Source organism: Colias philodice, chromosome 6 (assembly GCF_061535455.1).
Source record: "Colias philodice isolate Cphi_HAF_F1 chromosome 6, ilColPhil1 Martin Lab GWU primary, whole genome shotgun sequence".
In the NCBI taxonomy this organism is placed as follows: Eukaryota; Metazoa; Arthropoda; class Insecta; order Lepidoptera; family Pieridae; genus Colias; species Colias philodice.
Window position 1 is genome coordinate 3,086,767 of NC_143091.1, and position 23,168 is coordinate 3,109,934.

General features: G+C 34.0%; 1 protein-coding gene across 2 annotated transcripts; it reads left to right on the plus strand.

Annotated features, from left to right (window-relative positions):
- The first annotated feature begins 978 nt into the window (after positions 1-978).
- LOC149487552 (prolyl endopeptidase) lies at positions 979-22,686 on the plus strand. 2 transcript variants are annotated; one of them, XM_089696053.1, is made up of 16 exons: positions 979-1,164; positions 10,680-10,778; positions 12,759-12,982; positions 13,278-13,465; positions 14,561-14,643; positions 16,565-16,707; positions 17,725-17,884; positions 18,289-18,408; positions 18,529-18,609; positions 19,041-19,226; positions 19,381-19,494; positions 20,049-20,197; positions 21,009-21,221; positions 21,366-21,505; positions 21,618-21,808; positions 22,448-22,686. In XM_089696053.1, exons 1-16 carry the CDS (start codon positions 988-990, stop codon positions 22,511-22,513), a joined length of 2,334 nt encoding a protein of 777 aa, XP_089552179.1. In that variant the 5' UTR covers positions 979-987; the 3' UTR covers positions 22,514-22,686. The 2 variants fall into 2 exon arrangements, 1 of the variants encoding a protein (XP_089552179.1); XR_016315717.1 differs by lacking the exon at positions 22,448-22,686 and having other exon boundaries at positions 21,009-21,216; positions 21,618-21,758.
- The last annotated feature ends 482 nt before the right edge of the window (positions 22,687-23,168 follow it).

A 23,168-nucleotide genomic window follows, 5' to 3' on the forward strand; every position in this document is an offset into this window, starting at 1 on the left:
AAGCTACAGTATAATCAGAAAATTTTAAAGTTCTGTAATTAGTTTGGATTAATAAATAAAACAATGGAAGAATTGCAAAAATTAACTTTATTAGACTGTGTTGAAAATGTTCAATACGAGCTGAAAGTTCTTTTTTATTCTTTTTTATGAAAAAGTACTTACTTTTATTATATTATAAATTCAATTTACAATTAATATTAATTAAAATATTTTTAATTGGACAGTACTCCAAAACAGTTTATTTTTATGTTCTAGAAAACTTTAATACACTCATTTGAATGCTGCGTCAAAAAATGCGGCTGACAGTATACTGGATTGCGTTCCGTTTTAAATCGTAACCAGTATAACTGGCTATAAAGGAACGGCTTCACAGTATACTGAATTGACGTCACACCTTACAGTGGTCGCAGTGCACAGCGGAAGACACCCTAAACAAAGCAAGACTGGGACTGTATCAAAGTACGATCGGTACCAGAAAGCTAGAAATGTTATAATCGGCACACTATGTTTTATTTGTACTATTCAGGCAATTCAGGTATATTCCAATAAATCACAATATTATACACTAATTCTAGTACTTAGTAGGTACTGCGATCGTATTAAATATATGAGATTTTCATTTGTTATAATCTATTTTCAAAATCACATACGGTTCCATAAATTATTATTGGTAAATATGAAAACATACACCATATATAAACACATTATAATCATTAGGCTCGGTAATTGCCTTACTCGTAATTCGTATTATGTGAATTTTGTGAGTAAAAGGGTGGACTTATTCAGAACGACCGTTGCCGCTTTTAATATACGATAATATATTATAATAGCCTTAGCTATTAAATATATTATATTGTATATATTATATACTTTACAAAACTTAGAAGATAATATTGATTGATATCGAGCGATAATCTTTAATCGCATTTCTGTACGCATATCATTCGTAAACTTTAGCAGTTGTGCAAGGTACCCATTGCTAATAATATGGCAATGGCAACATTATTAGAAATGTCAAAGCTGTCAGCTTGCATGTCGCTGCTTCGGTTTTTTGCCAATCATCGCAGATTTTCCGCAAATCTCACAGTTTTTACAATAAAACAAAGTCAATTGTTTATTAACGTGAATAATTCAACTGCAGCTTCTTTCACGGGAAATATATTGGTAAGTATTTAATATTAATTATTGCTATTCAAATATTGTGTTTGGCATAACGGAATTAAAAATAAATTTATAAAAAGGCGGTATCCAATTATACGCTTAAAACTTTTCAGCCACGTATAATTACGTGTACGTGGTATGATTTCGTTAATATTTTAACACATTATTTACTGCAGGACAATATCTAATAGGACTGCACTTTCGGTGTCATTTGACAGATATCCTAATTGACCGCAAAATTCAAATTTTTGTTGACTTTGTCTTTGTATTAGGTACTCCTAAACCTTGAAATTATCTCGTAAACCATGTTTCTTTAATATTGTCTAAGAACAATGAGTTATACTAGAATAATTTATATAACAGAAATGTTCATAAATCTTCTCTTATCAGGGAATATATCATATTATGTACATATAATACCTATCTATTATCTATACAGTGAGGATGATAGTACACTGCTCTTATGTGTACTATATCTGTTATGTGTTATGTTACATTAATATATAAACATTATCATATATTTCTTTGGATATTGGCTGATTTAATATTTATTCATTATTGAAGGTTTATTTATAAAATATGTACATTCCTATGTATAGATAGAAATTGGGATCATATATCTGACCACAGCTAAAGTGGAAAACAAAGTTTGAACTAAACATGTCAACAATATTAAGGTTTGCAGTAAAAGATCCTAAGTAAAAAAAATGATAAACATTAGATTATCTATATAAATACTAGTAAACCGGGCGAACTCCGTTTCGCCCCCAGAGACATCTATATAAATATAATCAGAATAGATCCTCCCATATTATTTACATTAGTAAATAGCAATGTTCTCTTCTAAAAGTTTAATCAATTTTTATTTGAATAGTTCTTTAATTTTTATCTCAAGTCATCTTTTATCTCAATGACCCAAATTCAATGGTTACATTTTAGTTTGTTGTTCAACTTTTTTAATCAAAACTTGCATATGTAATTACAAAAAATGTATAGGGTTACATGTTGTTTTAGTTGCGAATTATTTTAGTAATAACTAATAACTTTTAAAAATTTAAATTTTACACCTTTACTACCTGTTTCCTGCCGAAGTAACCACAACCCAAACTTGATAGTCGCTGGTCGTTCTTATCTGTATAGGAGACATACAGAGAAACTTTCAACTTTTATAAAATAACAAAAGTCTGGCCGTCCGTCGTGAGCTCTTGGGATATAGGGTAGGGTTCTTTTCCATCAGTAATGTGGAAATTACCATACCATTAAGTGTGCAATAGTATCGCTTCAAACTAAATGAAGTTATATGATTGGTTATTTACAAACACATTCCTCGCTACACATCCCCGCACATTATTGGTGGAAAAGCATGCTTAAACGAACCATTTATTTCGAACTTATCAAGGATGTTTATTTAGTTATTTATTACTATTTTATGAGTATATAGTATACTAGCTTTCCACCCGCAGCTTTGCCCGCGCAGTCAAAGAAAAACCCACATAGTTCGCCCATAGAATAACCCACTTAGTTAGATTTCCGGGATAAAACCTATCCTATTTCCCGGGGTAAAAAGTAGCCTATGTCCTTTCTCGGGTATCAAAATATCTCTATACCAAATTTCATGCAAATTGGTTCAGTAGTTAAGGCGTGATTGAGTAACAGACAGACAGACAGAGTTACTTTCGCATTTATAATATTAGTATGGATTTTCTATTATACAGATACATCCTCCAGTCTATAGAGGCAATGGAACCATAGATCATCTGAAAACAATTCTAAAAATCAATTTTTTCCACGGTTGTCTTTTTTTAAACTTTAAAACTTTATTTATTAAAACTTTTTGTACACATACAGTAAAAATCTTACAAAATAACAATGCAATTTGTCTTTCTTAATGCCTTATACATAGTTATATATATTGTAAAACTTCTTTTTTAATGATTTATACAGAAAAAGTTCTTTTTTGGAGATTACATTAAAACAGTTTTTTTTTTATCAATTATCTACCTATGACATTATTAACAAAAGATGTAATTAGAAAATATTAGACATATCCATTTTAATGATGATGATACTAGCAAATACATCACTGAGATAACATTTGATGACCTTGAATTATATTACATGATATTAAAACATTGTTACATTTTTTACTAGTTACAGCCAATTATTTTATTAATAACATTAATAAAACATACACTAATGATTTTCATTCGTGGATATTGCTTTTGTAATCTACATAATATTTATTATGAGTCTTGAAACCACAACTAGCAAAAAAAAATAAAAAAAATAAATATTCGCGACGACTACTACACAACTATACAATTTGAAAACAAATTCATCTCAGTATGCTTATAAAAAAAAAATTGATTTATTTATGATTAAATCGTTTTGTGTTCCAAATTAAATTCTTTACTAATACAAGTTTAATAAGACTTATAACATTTCATACAATAACTTATTACAAATCATGCACTAACCAGATCGAAACAAAATGTGTACGTAAATGTGGGTAGAATAATTATTATTTGTACGTTACTGTAGCCGATAGCAGTTATACACTCCGTGCTAGTCTAAGACTGTGTTACGGCAGAATATACGCTCTCGCCTCACAAATAAAGCACATAATTGCACTTGTTAGGCTGATAGTTTTTTCAAAGCAAATCGTTGTAATGCACAGTATATGCAATAAAATAAGATTAAACGCTTTACAAAAATAAAAGTAACTTATTTTATGAGGATAATATTTTCCATGTAACAAAAATATCCGAATTTCCTATTTAAATAAAGGTCTAGCAATAACACGTGAATAAATTAAACAAGTTATATATTATATATTGTTATTATTATATATTATATATATATATATTATATATTGTTAATAAGATGAAGTAATATGTGTATATAGGTATAATATAAATTTAAATATATAGTATATATATGTCTTATTATTATTATTATTCAATTAGATAAGGATAGGTATTTATAAATAACATAAAATATTTAAATAATATTACCCAATATAAGGTTTTCAGTCCCAACATAGTCAAAATTGCGTAGGTATTCCTCCAACATTCTTCCACACACAAACTTAGTCTTGTCCCTCATGTTTAATTTCTTATTGAATTTATTGTATAATAAGGGTGCCAGATAATATGCAAATCCCTGTGCAAAGATGGTTTTGCAAAACGGTACATGGTACGTAAGTTTTCTTTTATCTAGATTATTGTTTGGTTGGCTGTGTTGTCTAAGTATAATATTTTTAATGTATAGTTGGCGGACGGTAAGTAATGAGCATTCCGAGTAAAGTTGACTTGTTGGATAGCGCATAGGCTTAAAATTGAGTACCTTAAGAATACATCGTTGTGTTCTTTCTAACTTAATTAGCGAAGTTTTTTTTGCGCCACCCCAAGCAGTAATACCGTAGCACAATAAAGACTGGCATAGAGATATATATACAAGCCTACTAGTTTTTTTGTCCTTAAGGAGCCTTACTTTTTTAAAGAGCGGAATTAATTTACGGATACGATTTTTTAGTTGGTCAATATGTGGTTTCCAATTAAGATTTTTGTCTATCAATAAGCCAAGGTATTTTATTTGATCGGTTGAAGAGAGAATAGAACATTCGCAATTTTTATTGTAATTGCTGCACGTATGTACTTTTAAATTAAAATTACTATTAGGTACACTACTATTACTTATTGAAAACTGTAAATATTTTGTTTTGTTGATATTAAGTGTAAGTAAATTCATCTGAAGTTGTTTAGTTATTTCATTCATGCTTTTCTCCGCTGTATTATATACATTTTCCCAACTATTACCTGTCACTAACAAAACCGTATCATCAGCAAAGGTTATTATTTTAGTATTGTCAAGTTTAATCCTACAAAGATAATCAATATAAATTAAAAATAGAGTGGGACCAAGAACAGAACCCTGGGGAACGCCAAATTTAACCAGTTCTTTACTGCTATTATAATTTCCAAGTGTAACGCTTTGATACCTTTCAGAGAGATAATCTTTGAAGAGTGCTAATGGAATACCACGAATACCAATACACTCCAACTTTACCAAAAGGAGCGGAATTGAAACGGTATCAAAAGCTTTACTTAAATCCAAAAAGATGCCTAAGCATTTAGATTTGTTATCTAGAGCTCGAGCTACATGTGTAACAACGTCCTCAATGGCATCTGTTGTCGATTTTTTTGCTCTAAAACCATACTGGTTATTCGAAAGAATGTTATATTTCTCTAAAAACCCTTTAAGCCGAACATTTAAGAGTTTCTCTAATATTTTAGCAAAAGTTGGCAGTAGAGAGATCGGGCGATAATTTGTAATACTGCCTTTATCACCTGTTTTGTATATAGGTATTACGACTGATTCCTTTAATAATTTTGGAAATATCCCCTGAGAAAAGCAAAGATTACACATGTGACAGATTGGTGTACATAAAATATTTATAGTCTTTTTTAAAAATATTGCAGATATACCATCCCATGATGACGATGATGAATTTTTTAACGATGCCACAATTTTTTTAATTTCTCCGACATCAGTATGCAATAATGAAAATGAGTTAGACAAAGTTAAGGAGGACTTATATTTTTGCGCTAAAGTATCTTGACTAATTTTAATTTCATTCAAAATATTCTCTGCAAGTTTGCTGCCTACATTGATAAAGAAGTCGTTTACTGTATTGGCAGATTGCTGTGGTGTACTTTCAATTTTACATAGATCATTATGGACATCCTTATTGTTGTTATTCTTTATACCACAGACTCTTTTAATAATATTCCATTGCTTTTTGATGTTGGATTTATTTAATTGTAATTCACTTCGGTCATAATCATTCTTTAACTTATGTAACAAATTATTACAGCAATTTCTGTAGCGTTTATACGTTATTGCTAAATTTAAGTCCTGAGGATATTTTTTGTGTCGTCGATGAAGAGTATCACGGAACCTCATACAACGTAAGAGACCTGACGTGATCCACGGTTGCTTAATTTGTTGTCTACTTGATGATATTCGTGTACATTTTTCCAAAACTTCCGTGACATTCCTTATCAACATGATGGTGACTATTTCTGGATCAGACAATTCCAGTAAGCCTGTCCAGTTTACCTCGGATAATAGTCTTACCGCTTTCGCATAATTAATTTTTTTATGTGCAAGTTTCGTACGTTTTAGTGAAAATTGCTCAGAAGCTACCACTGCCATGAAAAGCGAATTATGATCAGTAATGGAAGATACACAAATAGCAGTCCGAACTTTTATCTTAGATTTAACAAAACAATGATCCAAGCACGATTGACCTCGTGTGGGCAGTAAATGACTAGGTAGGAAACCATGAATCGAGAGTAGGTCCAAATAGTCATCAGATCTATTATCCGCAGTATTCTCCGATATATCAATGTTGATGTCACCAATAATATATATATTAGGAATATTTTTTAACGTAGTTAGCAAGTCATCCATGGAATTAAGAAAATTTGTGATTGAATTAAACGATGGTGAACGATATACACAAACAAAAGCATAGTTTATACCAATTTTTATCACCAAGACGTCTGCATCAGCAACATTAGGTTCAAGAGCCGTTATCTCACTTATGTCGTTGCGAACATATGTGACTATTCCACTATTTTGGTTAACATATGTCAATGTTTTATATAAATTATAACCTTCAAGGGATGGTACCGCCTCAGAGTTTTTTAGCCAACATTCTGTTAATATGATCAAATCAAATTTCTCAGTACATCGCGACAAAAACACTTCAAAATCAGTCATATTTTTATTAATGCTTCGAATGTTCTGTGATACTACTCTTAAAGAAATCTTGGAATCAAGACAAAATTTATGAAATAGAATAGGGTCAATGATCATACAAGAATCACCAGCGTTTATCTCACGATCCACGCCAGTGGAGACCAATTCAATATCATTGATCATTTAAAATAATAAAGAATAATTTTAAAGAGTAATGTCTTATATGATTCATTCCCCCATCAATAAAAGGACATTGAAGAAATATCACCTGAACGCCATAGACTTCTTTGAGACTGAACAATATATTATGAGATAAATAGAATAGTATAATATATAGGATTATAAACATAAAAAGGAAGTACTCGTAATATGGGTTAATAGTATATTGTTTCGTGTTATTCCTGTACACTTTTATGCTAATGGCGACCTTGATTTGAAAAAAACAAAAAGTAAACTTAACTTCTAGCAAAAAAATAAAAAATATAATTACGATGTATTTAAATGGTTTGCACTGTCCATCTTCCAGTCAGGATGTATGCAGCTCAGTTATTTGATCAATCGATTTTAATAGTATGGCAGACACACCTTCTTCTTTACGAATGAGGACTTTACCACGAGAAACCCAGCAGTATTTATATTGTCCTGATTTGACTAATTCACGTGCTGATGCGAGAATTTTTTTGTTTGTTGGAGTGAGTGCCTCAGAAATATAAATCAAATCTGTGTTTCCTTTGAAGCCAACTTGTTCGGCGGTCAGTTTATTGTTCTTATCATTTTTATAGAATTTTTTGACAGCATTTAGGAGGTTATCCTTACATTTTATATTAGAAAATTCAATAGCAATCGGAGAATTATTGTGTTTACCCTTCCTGTAGATAGTAGAAGTGTCATGCAGCGGAATATTCATTTTTGTAAAAAGAGTTTCACATATCTGATGTACATCTTCATTTGTACGTTTGGGTATGTTTCTTAATTCAACTGTGTTTTCGAGGCGGTGTTGCTGAGTCTCATTTATTTGCACTTCAAGCTCCGCTATACGTTTTAAGGCAGTGACATACTTAGACTCCAGGCTCTCAATTTTTTCGTTCGCAATTTTGATCTCTGCAGAATTCGTTTGAAGTAATTGCAAAATTTCTGCATTGGAGGCTAAGATTTGTAGATTTTGTTGCTTCATCTCCGTGACCTCTACGTTAAGCATGTCTTTAAACGCGAGAAGTAATGAATCTTTCAGATCTGATACTGCATCGGTATCTGGGTTTCTTCGCTTTCTGATGTTCACATTTTTTATTAAATTCATTTCATTCATTTCAGAGTTTGCACTTAGGTTAGGTTGTGAAGAAAACATCGATTGGCTGGTCACAGGTGAACGTTGCATGTTTTATCTGGATATTTTACATATACTGTCTTCTCAAGATACGTACGAATACGACACACTGCAAGACTCAACGCAAGCGTTATTCACTTACGACGTGCAAAATCGAAGTATATCGGCTTCTTATTTATTTAAAATCACTTGATTATTAGAAGAAAAAAAAAAAAACAGTGAACACAAACTTTAGTTAAAATTGTTGAGTTCTGCAATTGTTTAATCAAAGTTTTTAATGCGGAGAACACATTTGACGTGTGGCACGTAAGACGTTCCGGCGAGAGGTGAGACGTTCCGGCGAGAGGATATTCCTTTATTGTTGAATCTCTGTCTTGTTTCTTCATAAATGTTATAATAGGCCGGGATAGAGTGACAGAAATTATTGGGTCACTAGCTTTCCCGCATAGTACCCATGGGATTTCCGGGACCTATCCTATGAGTTAATCCAAGTTACCCTCTATATGTCTGCTAAATTTCATTGTAATCGGTTCCGTAGTATTTGCGTGAAAGAGTAACAAACATACACACACACACACATCCATCCACACAACAGGATAGGATAAGTAGGATTTGTACCAGTATGGCGGTTCTTCAGGGGTCTTAGTACGCATTACGCAATGACAAAAAGAAAAATGATGTTCAGAGTGCTGGTTGCGGCCTAATCGCGTGGGTGTTTTCGAACTCGTCAGATAAATTAAGAGTGTCCCATTCGTGTTTCCCGACTACTGCCTTTCTCCAAGCCCTGCGCTTAGTTCCTCCTACAAATTTTGAACAAATATAATTCACGCCAAAATATCGAAGGACTGGTTCGTATTTTATTGAGGTTTACCTACCCAACGTTACTGTCATGTCAGTAGAAAAGCGTTTATTTTTATTAAGACGTACAAGTTATATACAATTGACCGCAAATAATGCTAGTAATTAATTCACTAGATTCTTATCGACGCATTTAATTTATACTACATACCTACTTCTTCAACTTGCTAATAAACCGGATCATGTGCAACATAAGAATGTAAAGAAAACATAAAAAATTCTACAGGTATATAAGGGATAAAAAATTATCTTACAAGATAAAAACTAAAGGTCCTATAAATAGGATTGCTACACAAAAACATCTGCATCTTTATGTAAATTCAAATATTTTCTGGTTAGAGTACGCGACGCATAATGATTATCATCAAGTAATCAAGCAATTACAATCAAATTAAAACAAATTAATTTAATTAAGATTAGAATCACAAGTAGGTATACTTTAAAACTAGATCACTCTTTTTACGGTACAACTTTACGAAAAGTTTGAAAATAATGTTGTGCATGTCAAAGAAAATCATAAAAATAATTACAGTGTGTGTGATTTTTTTTTACCACTTTCATATCAGGTATGTTTAATTAAAGATATTTGCTAGCTTCTAATATTTTGTAATTCCAATTGAACAATACCGTGTAAAGTATAACTTAATGATATATAACTTAATGACGTATACATAATAAATATCATATAAAATTTGGAAAATCCAAAAGTGCACGCCTCATAATTTTTTTTTAATAAATATTTATTAATTATTATTTTTGTTTATTTAATAACAATTAAACCACATCGAATCAGACCCTGAAAAATGAAAGGGTTCTATTCCTGAGCATACTCAAGCGTAAGAGAAAAAAAAAGACTCGATTAGTAAAGTATTTCGTTCGCTATCGTGTTAACAAGAAAAAGGATCCGCACATACAGACACACGGACGTCCAAGACAGAACTTTTTTAAACTGTTTTTTAACTAGTTTAAATAACAAAAATGACATCAAAAATATCATGAACGTTAAAAATAGTGTTTTTTCTTAATATGTGTGTGTATGTATTATCTTACAAGTGCAATGTATGATACATAAAGACATTTTAAGTTTGAAAAATCAGATGTTTTGCGCGAAGTGACAGTAGTACCCACCTCAACGCTTCGCTTATGAGGCGTGCAATAATTATGTATTTCTGGAAGTAGACCAATAGCACTATCAAAGTCAAGTGATAACTCGGTGATGTCGCATCTATTTAATTGAGCATAGCGAAATCGTAGTTTTAGTCATTAAATTAATCGATTCCAATTTTCTATAACAATTATATTAAAAAACTTGTTATAGTAGTAGATAAAATAATCGGCAACTAGCACTGGCCGCTATTACTTATAACGCGCTTTTATTGTGACAGTTAAAAGACGTGGAATGCCAAAAAAAGCACGTTTTCCCACGAGAGCTTCTTCGAGCATTGTTTTGCTTACAATATAAGTTCAGTTCGGAGCTCGTACCGGCCAGTCGGTGGCCACTGTCAGTGTGGTGTGTACGATGAGATCGTCCAGTTATGTCCTCCTGGTGTCAGTGTCCGTGTGTTTGCAGTGCGCTCGCGCATCGTCCTCGACGCCGTGGAACATGAGCTTTGCCTACCCGGAGGTGCGACGCGATGAGACCGTGGTCGACGATTATCATGGAACTAAGGTTGGTCTACAATTTATCTCGCTACACGTTTAACGTGTATCATTAATATGATCTAGTACATTAATGATGCACATTAAACATGTACTTATATCAATTACTGTTCTACTAATGAGACAATTATTAAATCGATGGTTCATTAGGTCGTTTGATCGCTTTTCAGGTCATGTTCTTTAATTCATAATCACGAAAGCAAATATATTTTTATTAAACTGGTATAACGAATGGTGTAGTGATTGGACGTAATGTAAGCAAGTAAACATATTATTATTGATTATTATCGACATCCCAAAAACAATACCGTTTCGTATTATTAATTGCTTGATTAAATTATAGTTGCTCATTATTTTTTACCTGTTGTTTACTTTATGTTGTAAATGTATTTGGTATCAATTGCTATCGTATAGTTTAAATAAAAACAGTAAAGTAGATTTACCGATTATCTTTAGAAATATTTTCTCTTATAAAAGCTTTCAGATGTAGCTCTACATATTTAGAGTAATATTTATTTTTAACGAATAATATTACGGTAGGAAATAGAATACTACAAAAGTTTATCGTACCTACCTATATCACATATTAATAAATAAATAAATAAAAACTATTAAGAATTACTTTACGTAATGTTCAAAGGGGCACTTTAAGTTATGTGTAAGTAACTTACATCGCGATAATCTAGAAAAATTACCATTAAAATAATAAAATATAAAGTAGCTACATACCTACTAGAATATAGAATAAAGTAAAGAATAGAGTACCTACTATCCAATATTGTAATCGCAGATATAGTTTACTATTGTTATTGTACTAGTAATAGAATGTTCAAAATATAATTACATACTAGTTTCTCCAGCCACGTTCTATATATAACCTAAACCTCTCTATTATGAAAATGTGGTCAAGATCGGTCAGGCTTCGTTGAAATGTCGTTGAACGTATACCTACATTATAAACTGGATACGTAGCCGCGGTTATACATTTATGTGTTTATAGTTTATACCTACTGATATCCTTTTTTCTTTTTAACCCTAGGAAAAATCTTTTCGAAAATAGAACATTAATATTTTTCACCATTCATCATCTAAAACCTCCACTAACTCTAAATCTTTATAGATTCAAACATTAAAATAAAACATGATAATTTGGATTTGGATTACGGAAGGATACTTCATACTCTAACTCAGAAACTACTGTCTACTAGGCCAACGTCGTTGCGGATAAGGATATTTTGTACATCCTGTCACAGTGTTCCATTATAAAATAATAATTAGGCTACTAATCCTTGAAAATGATATATGTATCTATTATGAAACAAGAGAAAAATATACTAACATAGGTACGATACATACAAATATTAAAAGTCATTTTACTACTGACGAAAGATATCATATACCTACTACCTACCTATTATAATGGTGCTTTCAACAAAGACATCAAAAAATTAAAAAAAAAGGAAGTTATACAACGCATTAAAACGAATGATTTCATTGACCTCTAAAAAATCATAGTTCATAACTTGTTTACTTTTTGCCGACAAAAAGTTCGCCAGCGAAATTATTATTTAAAAGAAAGACTGGTTTATATAAATCAACAACCTCATAACAATTAACTAAACGAATGTTTTGAGAACTAGCGAATTAATTCCATGATATAAGAATATTATGAATTACGGCTTCGTTTGCGTATCACCGCAGCGTATGTTCGCTTTTGGCTCATTGTATTGGAAAAGCGTAGCAAATTAAATTTAACGCTGTTTGCAAAACATTTCGGGAAGTTTCTTATTTCACCTTAGAAAGATTGTTTGGATTGAGAAAATTTCTTTTCAATTTCATTTGAGACGAAGCCTTGAATTTGTCTTATTTGAGTTTTATTTTCTCATGATACGAATCCGTGGAAAGGAAAATTCTCGAGAAAACAGGAAAAACTTTTGTTATATATATCTTTTACTACATAATAGTTTAAAACTATGATATTTTTGCTCAGATAGTAGACCCCTACCGATGGCTCGAGGATCCAGACTCGGAGGAAACAAAGGCTTTCATAGAAGCCGAGAACAAAATAACGCGGCCGTTCCTAGACTCGTGCCCAGTGAAGAAGGACATTAACGAGCGGCTGACAGAACTATGGAACTATCCAAAGTATTCCTGCCCCTTCAGAAGAGGGGACAGATACTTCTTCTTCAAAAACAGTGGTCTACAAAATCAAAAGTAAGTATGCATGAAATTTTTCCTTTATTGAGTGTGTTTTAGGGCGAAATTTCAGGTGGCTGAATTGAAAAATGAAATATTATTTTTGTTTTTTTTCTTCCGATTTTATTCTGTTGGCTCAAGATCGAAAGCACTAAACTTCTTTACACATGAAACATATAATTTTTTATCAACAATTATTTCTCGACTGCAACATTTTACCACAGATTACCTTTCATAAAATATGTAATTTTTGAAGGTCTGAACGTTATATTAATGTTTAACCCTTCAAATAACCCCTATATTTCGTTTTCAGCGTCCTCTACGTGCAAGACAGTCTGGACGGTGAACCGCGCGTGTTTCTGGACCCAAACAAGTTATCTGAAGACGGTACGGTGGCGCTCTCCGGCAGCCGTTTCACGGAGGACGGTAACACGTTCGCATACGGGCTATCTGCTAGTGGCTCTGATTGGATCACCATACATATGAAGGATGTGGCTACTGGTAAGTGGTAAAGTGTTTTGAAGTGAATTGTGATAACTTTATTAGCCGTGATGAGCAGTTTTTGGTAGAGGATGCTACGAGTCAGCAACATGCCAATGAGGTAAGGACCATATCGGACACTATTTAACAAAATGAAGAAGTATGTTGATAAAAAAACGAAATCTTATTGTATTTGTGCTAGCAAAAATATTTATGTAGAGATCACTAGATCGCGATAACTGTGAAGAAGAAATAGGACTAGGCCGTTTATCTTGCAGATAGTTATGCCAAAAAAAATTAACACAGACGATCATTCCCCTCTATTTTTTGTCAGTCAAAACTAATGTTGTCTTATATAAATGAATTTGCGTTTTGCTAACTTTTTTTTTTCAATATGTATACTGCCGACCAGGAACCTTTCCATCGAATCCAAATCATTTTATTACGTGCTCGTTATCAGTAATCAAAACACCGAGCGGTGTCATAGCACTAACAATAATTCAATGAATTGATTTGTTTATATTCTTTGCGCGTGCCATTAAAGTGGCTCCCGAGACAATCGTGAATACATTTGAATTTATTTAAATTAGAAAACAGATTTAAATAATCGTCCATACGAAAAATAGTAAACATTCAACTGTCAATAAATTATCACAAATGCCTTACGCTGTTATCTATTTGCGTCGAACACAAGTTATTTGTAGCGGGTTATTATTAGGTCCTCTTTATACAAGGTCCGATCTTATATCATGAGGTCAGTATTTTAGTCGTAGAGTTTCCCTATCAGTCGATCTGTTGTTTATTTACACACAATCGAAGGATTTCCTTTGAGGAAATGTACATGATGCGTGTGGCGTTGCGGGAATACTAACTAATGTTTAATGGAGGTTCGATTTATGGTAGCTTGTAAAATATATTTTAAGGATTACGACGCTAGTTGTAGATTTATATACTTTTTTTGTTCTAGCTTATTCATGGGTAACATGTTATGGTCAAATTCTAAATATATTTTCTTTCTTCTCCCAAATAATCTTATTAATAATAAAATAAATTCCTCATCATCTGAATAAAAAAATAATATTACGGATTTGCCTAAAACAAACATTGTACTTACAGGCGAAGATTATCCAGAAGTATTAAAGAAAGTCAAATTTGCATCTATGTCGTGGACCAAAGACAACAAAGGATTGTTTTATTCAGTAAGTATTGTTACGTACTAATACAAACATTTTGAAAAAATTTCGTATTTCTCTGAAATCTGTTTCATACGATGTATTTATCTATGTAATTATAAGTTCACAAACAGTACTGCAGCTAATGTCCTTTTGTCACTGTAGACTACATATTATTACGTTCTAAATGAGTTAGTATGAAACAATGTCCTTAAAACATCTTTGAAAGATATAGGAAAACATGAGTGGAACCTTCATCAATCTATTTTACCTTTCAATAACTCATAATTATTGAACATTTGAAGGTGTAAAACATTTAAGTACAATTTATTTCATAGTTAATATTTTACTATAGTTATGAGCATAAAGGACTAAATAAATTGTTTGTTTGTTGTAAATAGTTATTTTTAATGTCTTATACCAAGCAGAATGGCCAGCTCAATAATTTATTACAAATAACTTGTCAAAATAATACAAGTTAAAAACTGTCCAACTTATACCGAATCCATACATTCAATTTTTTTGAAAGATATAGGAAAAAATGAGTGGAACCTTCATCAATCTATTTTACCTTTCAATAACTCATAATTATTTAACATTTGAAGGTGTAACACATTTAAGTACAATTTATTTCATCACTACATAGTATAAAACAAAGTCGCTTTCCCTGTCCCTATGTCCCTTTGTACGCTTAAATCTTTGAAACTAAGCAACGGATTTTGATGCGGTTTTTTTTAATAGATAGAGTGATTCAAGAGGAAGGTTTATATGTATAAAAACATCCATTAAATAGTGGAGAAGTACTGTTATTTTTGAGGTTTCTAATGTGATGTCGTAAAAAATTACATCTTTTCCGCTTACATTGCAAACGCAGGCTGAACCCTACGAGTTTTATCAAAATAATGTACTAAGTATTATACACATTGAAAAGGTCTACAGAAAAGTCCGCGATGGTATATGTCTATCTCTTATGGATAACCCACAATAACTTTTTTTTTTTTGTCATTTACTTTTTACGACAAATAATGGATAATTTTCGATGCGATTTTAACCAATACAGCATTAATCCTTAACCAATTAAATACCTTGAATACTTTGTTCATTTAATATAGATCTATATGGCCCTTTACACCGTATGATTTAAGTGAATATTTTCGAAGATATTACAGATTTAAAAATTGCGGGACGTAGCGTTTGCGGCGGCACCGCGGCCGCCGCCCGGCTATCTATTTTATACCCGTGTGATTTTATATACAACGTTCACAGTTTTTCTGTAGTGTATTTAGTATCAGCATTGCACCCGTGCGAAGCCGGGGCGGGTCGCTAGTAGTTAATATTTTACAATAGTTATGAACATTTGTGAGTATAAAAGACTAAATGAATTATTCGTTTGTTTGTTGTAAATAGTTATTTTTAATGTCTTGTACCAAGCAGAATGGACAGCTCAATAATTTATTACAAATAACTTGTCAAAATAATACAAGTTAAAAACTGTTCTGTTGTTGACTTATACCGAATCCATACATTATTTTTTTTATTATCATGAAATAATTTATTTATTTATGTTAATTTATTTTCCTCTCTAATATTTGTAATCCTATACTGCTCATTTCTCCTTTGTTTTTGTATAATATTATTTAATTCTTAAGTTAAATATCCTATATAGCTATCTAGTATCTATGTATAATTACAGTTTCTTGTATATCTATGTATTTATGCACTATCTACCTTTTTACTGATTTATTTTTCCTATATCCCAAGTTTGCCTGGAAGAAATCGCTTTTAAGCGATAAGGCCGCCAAATTGTACATTTATTTTAAGTTACCTATTGTTTCTGTAAATTTTGTTTTTGTGTGCATTGTATAATAAAGTGTTTTCTATTCTAATTTTTATTAAGTACTGTAAGGTGTATCGATTTTTCATAAAATACTATTTATCTTGATTTCAGCGTTACCCAGAACAAACGGGCAAAACAGACGGTTCGGAGACGGAAGTGAATCGCGATCAAAAGCTCTGCTACCACCGTCTTAACACGCCGCAGGATCAAGATGTCATCGTCGTGGAGTTCCCTGAGGAGCCACTATGGAGGATGTGAGTTTTTATTTTGTACTAGCTTTCCGCCCGCGGCTTCGCCCGCGTTTTCAAAGGAAAACCAGCATAGTTCCAGTTCCCGTGGGATTTCAAACTCAAACTCAAACATTCATTTATTCAATTAGACTACTATTTAGTAGCACTTTCGAATCGTCATTACATAAGTATTTTTAACATTTACCACCGATTCGGAAAGCAGTATCTATGGAGAAGAATCGGCAAGAAACTCCATAGTTGCTCTTTTAAATCATGTCAATATTACATAATATGTAACTTATATCTAACTACATAATATATCATAATATGCCAAAGAACTGTCCTGTGGTTTTTACGCGATAACCCTCCATGGGTAAAAACATCCATTTCCGGGATAAAACCTATCCTATGTGTTAATCCGAGTTACCCTCTATATATTATGTGCTTAATTTCATTGTAATCTATTCAGTAGTATTTGCGTGAAAGAGTAACAAACACACATACACATCCATCCACACAAACTTTCCCATTTATAATATTAGTAGGATAGTAGGACTGTGCGCTGGCAAACTATTTATATAGCTCATGAATTAATTTTCGATCAACAGTGAAATTCATACGCGAATATGGACTGGAGATAATCGTGCGTTAGTGTCAATTTGTGAATACAGTTGGCTTAGAAATTATTTTGTTGTATTTAAAGTACAATTCATATGCATTTCATATGAATGTAGCAACAGTTTCTATAAGTTGGTAAAAATGTTCAGCTGTGTATATTATAAAATTATATATTATACATTAGACAGAAAAATTAAAATAATTTTGAGTTTGAAAATTAGACTATTAAACTGTAGAAATGCGTTGTAAATTTAGATTATATTGCTTCAACATAAGTGAATTCATTAACCTTTGTACTGACCCTTTACGAAGGCAACCACAAGCTCCTAAGAACCTCTTCTTTGGAGGAGGGAGGGACTTAATGTGGACCTACTTAAAAAATTTACAAATAAAAATCTCTATACATATATTACGTAATGTCAGTGGCGCGGAAGTGAGCGACTGCGGGCGCTACCTGCTGGTGTCGCCGGTGCGCGACTGCCGCGACAACCTGCTGTACTTCGCGGACCTCGCCAAGCATCCGGAGATCAACGACAAGCTGCCGCTTACGCAGATTGTGCACAAGTTCGAGGCCGACTATGAGGTACATGTATATAAAATTTTTCGCGCTAATGATTTAAATGTTGTTAGCAAATTTTACACACATTTTAACCATCGTATTACGATTTATCCTGCAAAAATAGGTCTAAGTTTTGCTAATTCTTCACCCTGTAATTAATGCAGGATGATCACGTGTTTTTTGCGCTAACTTCGTATCGTTTTTTTATAGACTTTGCTTATAATTTATAAAAATAAACAATTCATCAAAATTATTTTATGAAAGATGAAATAGTTAAAAATACCACCCTTGAACGTATATGCCTCGAAGGATCAGACAGAAAATAGTTTATGATTAAAGTTAGACAGAAATAATTCCAGAAGATAAAAAGTACATTTATCAAAAAAATATTTAGGATATAACTAAAATGTTGTGCATTTTGATTACAGTACATCACAAACGAAGGCTCCGTGTGCATATTCCGCACGAACAAGAACGCGCCCAATTACAGATTGATCAAGATCGATTTGAACAATCCTGCTGAGGAGAATTGGGAGACACTTATTCCTGTGAGTTATAATATCAAATATTTCAATATGATAATTTTATCAAAATTGACAAATTTGCAATTGTATTTGTATAGAAATATAATGACTAAATTTTTGTTCTTTTGTCTGTTTGGTTTTCAGGAACACCCTACTGACGTACTAGATTGGGCATCTGCTGTGGATCACGACAAACTAGTCTTACATTATGTCCGTGATGTTAAGGTATATATTAGATATATTTTTGTTATTTATGTGAACAATATAAGCGAGCAGTATACCTTTTTTTAAACTATTGTTAGAGTAGAGAAATAAGTTGCCTATAATTGTCCCATTCTCTCCATGTTCTATTATTTTAATTGTATATATGATAGTTTAATGTTGGCACGTCTTAAAATGAAACAACGTTTTGGTTGAAGCCTTTTTTTTACACTAACTGGCACTACACTTACAATATAATATTAAAAAAACGTGTGTCACTCGGGGACTGCCGCGGTAAAGCTATTGCATGCTATGCCTTCAAGCCACACCTCCGAGCCCGTCGGAGTGGGGAGCGTGAGGTTTTTTCGTTACGGAATTTCTCGATTCGGTCCCCGCGCTCAAGGCCCGCGATAGAAGCTATGCAATAATTTAATAATATATTTTATATTTTCCAGAGTGTACTCCAACTGCACAGTATGGCGAACGGAGAGCTGATACAAGAATTCGGCCTGGACGTGGGTTCCATAGTATCGTTCTCGGGCAAGAAGGAGCAGAGCGAGATCTTCTACCACTTCATGTCTTTCCTGACGCCCGGCATCATCTACCATGTAGACTTTAAGAAGAAACCGTACACACCAACTGTTAGTATGATTTTAGTCTACTGTCGGAATGATATCCTTCTTATTTTTTATATTTTTTTTTTTAATAAAAATAAAAATTATTAAAAAAAATTCAATAAAAATGAAATTTTTTGATGATTCCTGGTAAATCAATGTATGTCACTTATGTTTTCAGGTGTTTAGAGAAGTAACAGTAAAGGGCTTTGACCCAACACAATATGAGGCTAAACAAATCTTCTACTCAAGCAAAGATGGCACCAAAGTTCCTATGTTCATAGTGCACAAAAAGGTAAGATGATATTATAGTTTAATTTCAAATAAATAATAAGAATCAACGACTTTTCTGTGAAATGACACCATTTTAAATTGTTAAATATTTGATGATTTCGTAGTTAGGTGTTTTTTGACCGAGGTAGTTCAAGCTTTTTCCTTTTTTGTTGCTGTTATAATGATCAACTTATTAGTCTCTATAAAATAGAGTTTTCTATATTATAATTAGGGCCGATTTTTCAATGCTTGGATAAAACTTATTCATCGAATAATGTATAAAACTACCATTTTAAAAACGTATTCTAATTGCCCGTATTTGACAGTTTACGAGACATTTTAATATTATCGTGCAATACTTTATTGGACAGATAAGTTTTAACCAAGCATTGAAAAATCGGCCCTAAATAAACGTAATTTTTTTATAGTAAGCTACTTTTCTTTGAACTGACAACTCTTTAAATTGTAAATATAATAAATTTCGTCAATTTTGTATAATAAATAAATTTTGTCAATCACTTCCAACTTGTCAGTTTCGAAAACTAATAAATTATTAATGTATACGTATGTACTCAGGGAATCGCGCTAGACGGCAATAACCCGGCATTAGTGTACGGTTACGGCGGGTTCAACATCAACGTGCAGCCGAGCTTCAGCGTGACGCGGCTCGTGTTCATGCAGCACATGGGCGGCGTGCTGGCCATACCGAACATACGGGGCGGCGGGTTAGTGCCAGTGTTACTTGGGATTTAAGTTATTGAAGTGAAAACTTCTTTAACGGCGTTGGGTATAAAATCTTAAACTCGCGTCAGGACACGTGACCCTGATCGAAAAAGCGTAAGACGGATGGATATCAAACATGCTCAACGTTAAATAATCAAGTTTTCACTTCTGCCGGCACTCCCGGAGTGCAACCCGTCTTTTTTATAGCGTATAGAATCGGTATTATACATTTTGGCTATTCAGTAGACGTGGACGTGGTGAAAGCATTTTTTGGTCCTTCGCGTTTGATAAAATTTAATTGAGACAAAATTGACAGATAATAAGCTAGAACGCAATTGTATTTATGCAAGTAGATTTATTAAGTTTTATGTCTCAAAAAAAACCCGTTGCCCGCCTTTTTACCCGTCATACACCCCCCCCACCCACGTCTAACCGACAGAGTGAGCACATAGCATAGCTGCGTGAACCGCTACATGTTTTGAGCAGCGATAAACTTTGTTGTTTGCATTGAGATAATATTACTACGTATGGAGGAGACACCACGAACAAAATCTGTGCGCCATTTTTTTGCTCTAAGTTTTAAAAATTATTATCTAGTTAGGTACTTACCGATGAAAAGTTATGTTAGTCACTTTTCCGTATTATTTGCATTATTTGTGCAATATCGTAACACACACGAAGGCATATTTGATGCGTTTCACTTTAAAAATGAGCGTGCAGTTAAGCCATATGGCTTATGTTGAGCGGAACATAAGTGATGTAGGCGGTGTCCATATGTATATGTATATCTCAATGGTTGTTTGTCGTATCCAGGGAGTACGGCGAGCGCTGGCACAACGCGGGGCGGCTGCTGAACAAGCAGAACGTGTTCGACGACTTCCAGGCGGCGGCCGAGGAGCTGCACCGGCGCGGCTACAGCCGGCCCGCGCTCACCACGGCGCAGGGCGGCTCCAACGGCGGCCTGCTCGTGGCCGCCTGCATCAACCAGCGGCCCGACCTCTACGGCGCCGCGGTCGTGCAGGTCGGGTGAGTGCCCCCCCCACACCCCCACACACTACACCCGCCCGCGCTCACCACGGCGCAGTTCTAGTAAATAAATCAATCATTTCCAAACTTGTTGAACCAAAGCTTAATTTATCAACAATAAAAATATTTCAATTTCATTTGCAGTGTCCTCGACATGCTGCGATTCCAGAAGTTTACAATCGGCCACGCGTGGGTATCAGACTACGGCAGCTCAGATAACAAGACGCACTTTGAGAATTTGCTCAAGTATTCACCGCTGCACAATATTCAGCCACCGGACAATGGTACGTCGTAATTTTTCGCACAAGATTTATAATTTAAATTTTGTTAAAATTGTTTATTTTATTATACAAGCACGAAATCTGTCTATATGAATGTTGTATGTATGTGTTGCAGTGAGTCGCGCGGAGTACCCCGCGACGCTGGTGCTGACGGCGGACCACGACGACCGCGTGGTGCCGCTGCACTCGCTGAAGTACATCGCGGCGCTGCAGCACGCGGCCCGCAGCGCGCCGCAGCGCCGCCCGCTGCTCGCGCGCGTCGACACCAAGGCGGGACACGGCGGCGGCAAGCCCACCGCCAAGATCGTGAGTGTTTGTGAAGTACATCGCGGCGCTGCAGCACGCGGCCCGCAGCGCGCCGCAGCGCCGCCCGCTGCTCGCGCGCGTCGACACCAAGGCGGGACACGGCGGCGGCAAGCCCACCGCCAAGATCGTGAGTGTTTGTGAAGTACATCGCGGCGCTGCAGCACGCGGCCCGCAGCGCGCCGCAGCGCCGCCCGCTGCTCGCGCGCGTCGACACCAAGGCGGGACACGGCGGCGGCAAGCCCACCGCCAAGATCGTGAGTGTTTGTGAAGTACATCGCGGCGCTGCAGCACGCGGCCCGCAGCGCGCCGCAGCGCCGCCCGCTGCTCGCGCGCGTCGACACCAAGGCGGGACACGGCGGCGGCAAGCCCACCGCCAAGATCGTGAGTGTTTGTGAAGTACATCGCGGCGCTGCAGCACGCGGCCCGAAATAAATAAATAAATAAATAATAATCCCCAGTACTGCTGCGAAACATCCAAACACTTACAACGTTTTTACCCGTTCCTAACTAATACTTGACGTGAATTATTTTGTCACTCGTTATCACAGTAGGAAGAAATTATTAAAAAATAGTTTAATTCGGCGTTCAAATTAAAAATAAAAATTTAGAATCAAAATAACATTTGTTTTTTATTTTCAGATTGAAGAACACACGGATATCCTGTGCTTCATGACACAGGCGCTCGGCCTCAAGTTCGAGAAGTGAGACACTGCCATATTTGAAAACAAAGTATTAAGAGTACCACGAGATGCAATAGTATTATGTAAATAAAGTGAACACAAACACATCTGTTGATTACCTCGGGTCTTGATTGATGAGACTGGTGATATTTGTTACGCATTGCTATTTTTTTATTAAATAAACTTTGTTTTTTATTATATGCTATTTTATTTCAAACCTCCTCGACTCATACAAAACTATTGTCTAGTAATACAATTTTGCTGTTTTATAAATGCAATAGTCTGTCATATAATATGCAGGCATTGTAACTAATAGTATCGCTTGGTTAATATATGATTGGTTCTTTACAAAGACATTCCTCGATACTTATCCTCGCACATTATTGGTGGAAAAAGCACCCTAAGATGCTTCCCAATTCAGTTTTAATACGGTTTTTGGAGAGTGCTAAAGCCTCCAAAGTCCAATATAAAATAATTATTAAAGACTAAATTATTCCATAAAATAGCTCAGTTACAATGGTCTTACAATTATTATATTCCTTAATGACCAAAAATAGAAAAAAAGTAGCTAAAACTAATCTGCGGAAATTACTATTGTGTAATCTAGTCTGATTGTCTCAGTTCTCACTATCCAGTAGATAAATTTTTCACACAATTAATTGTTAGAAATGTATGTGCAC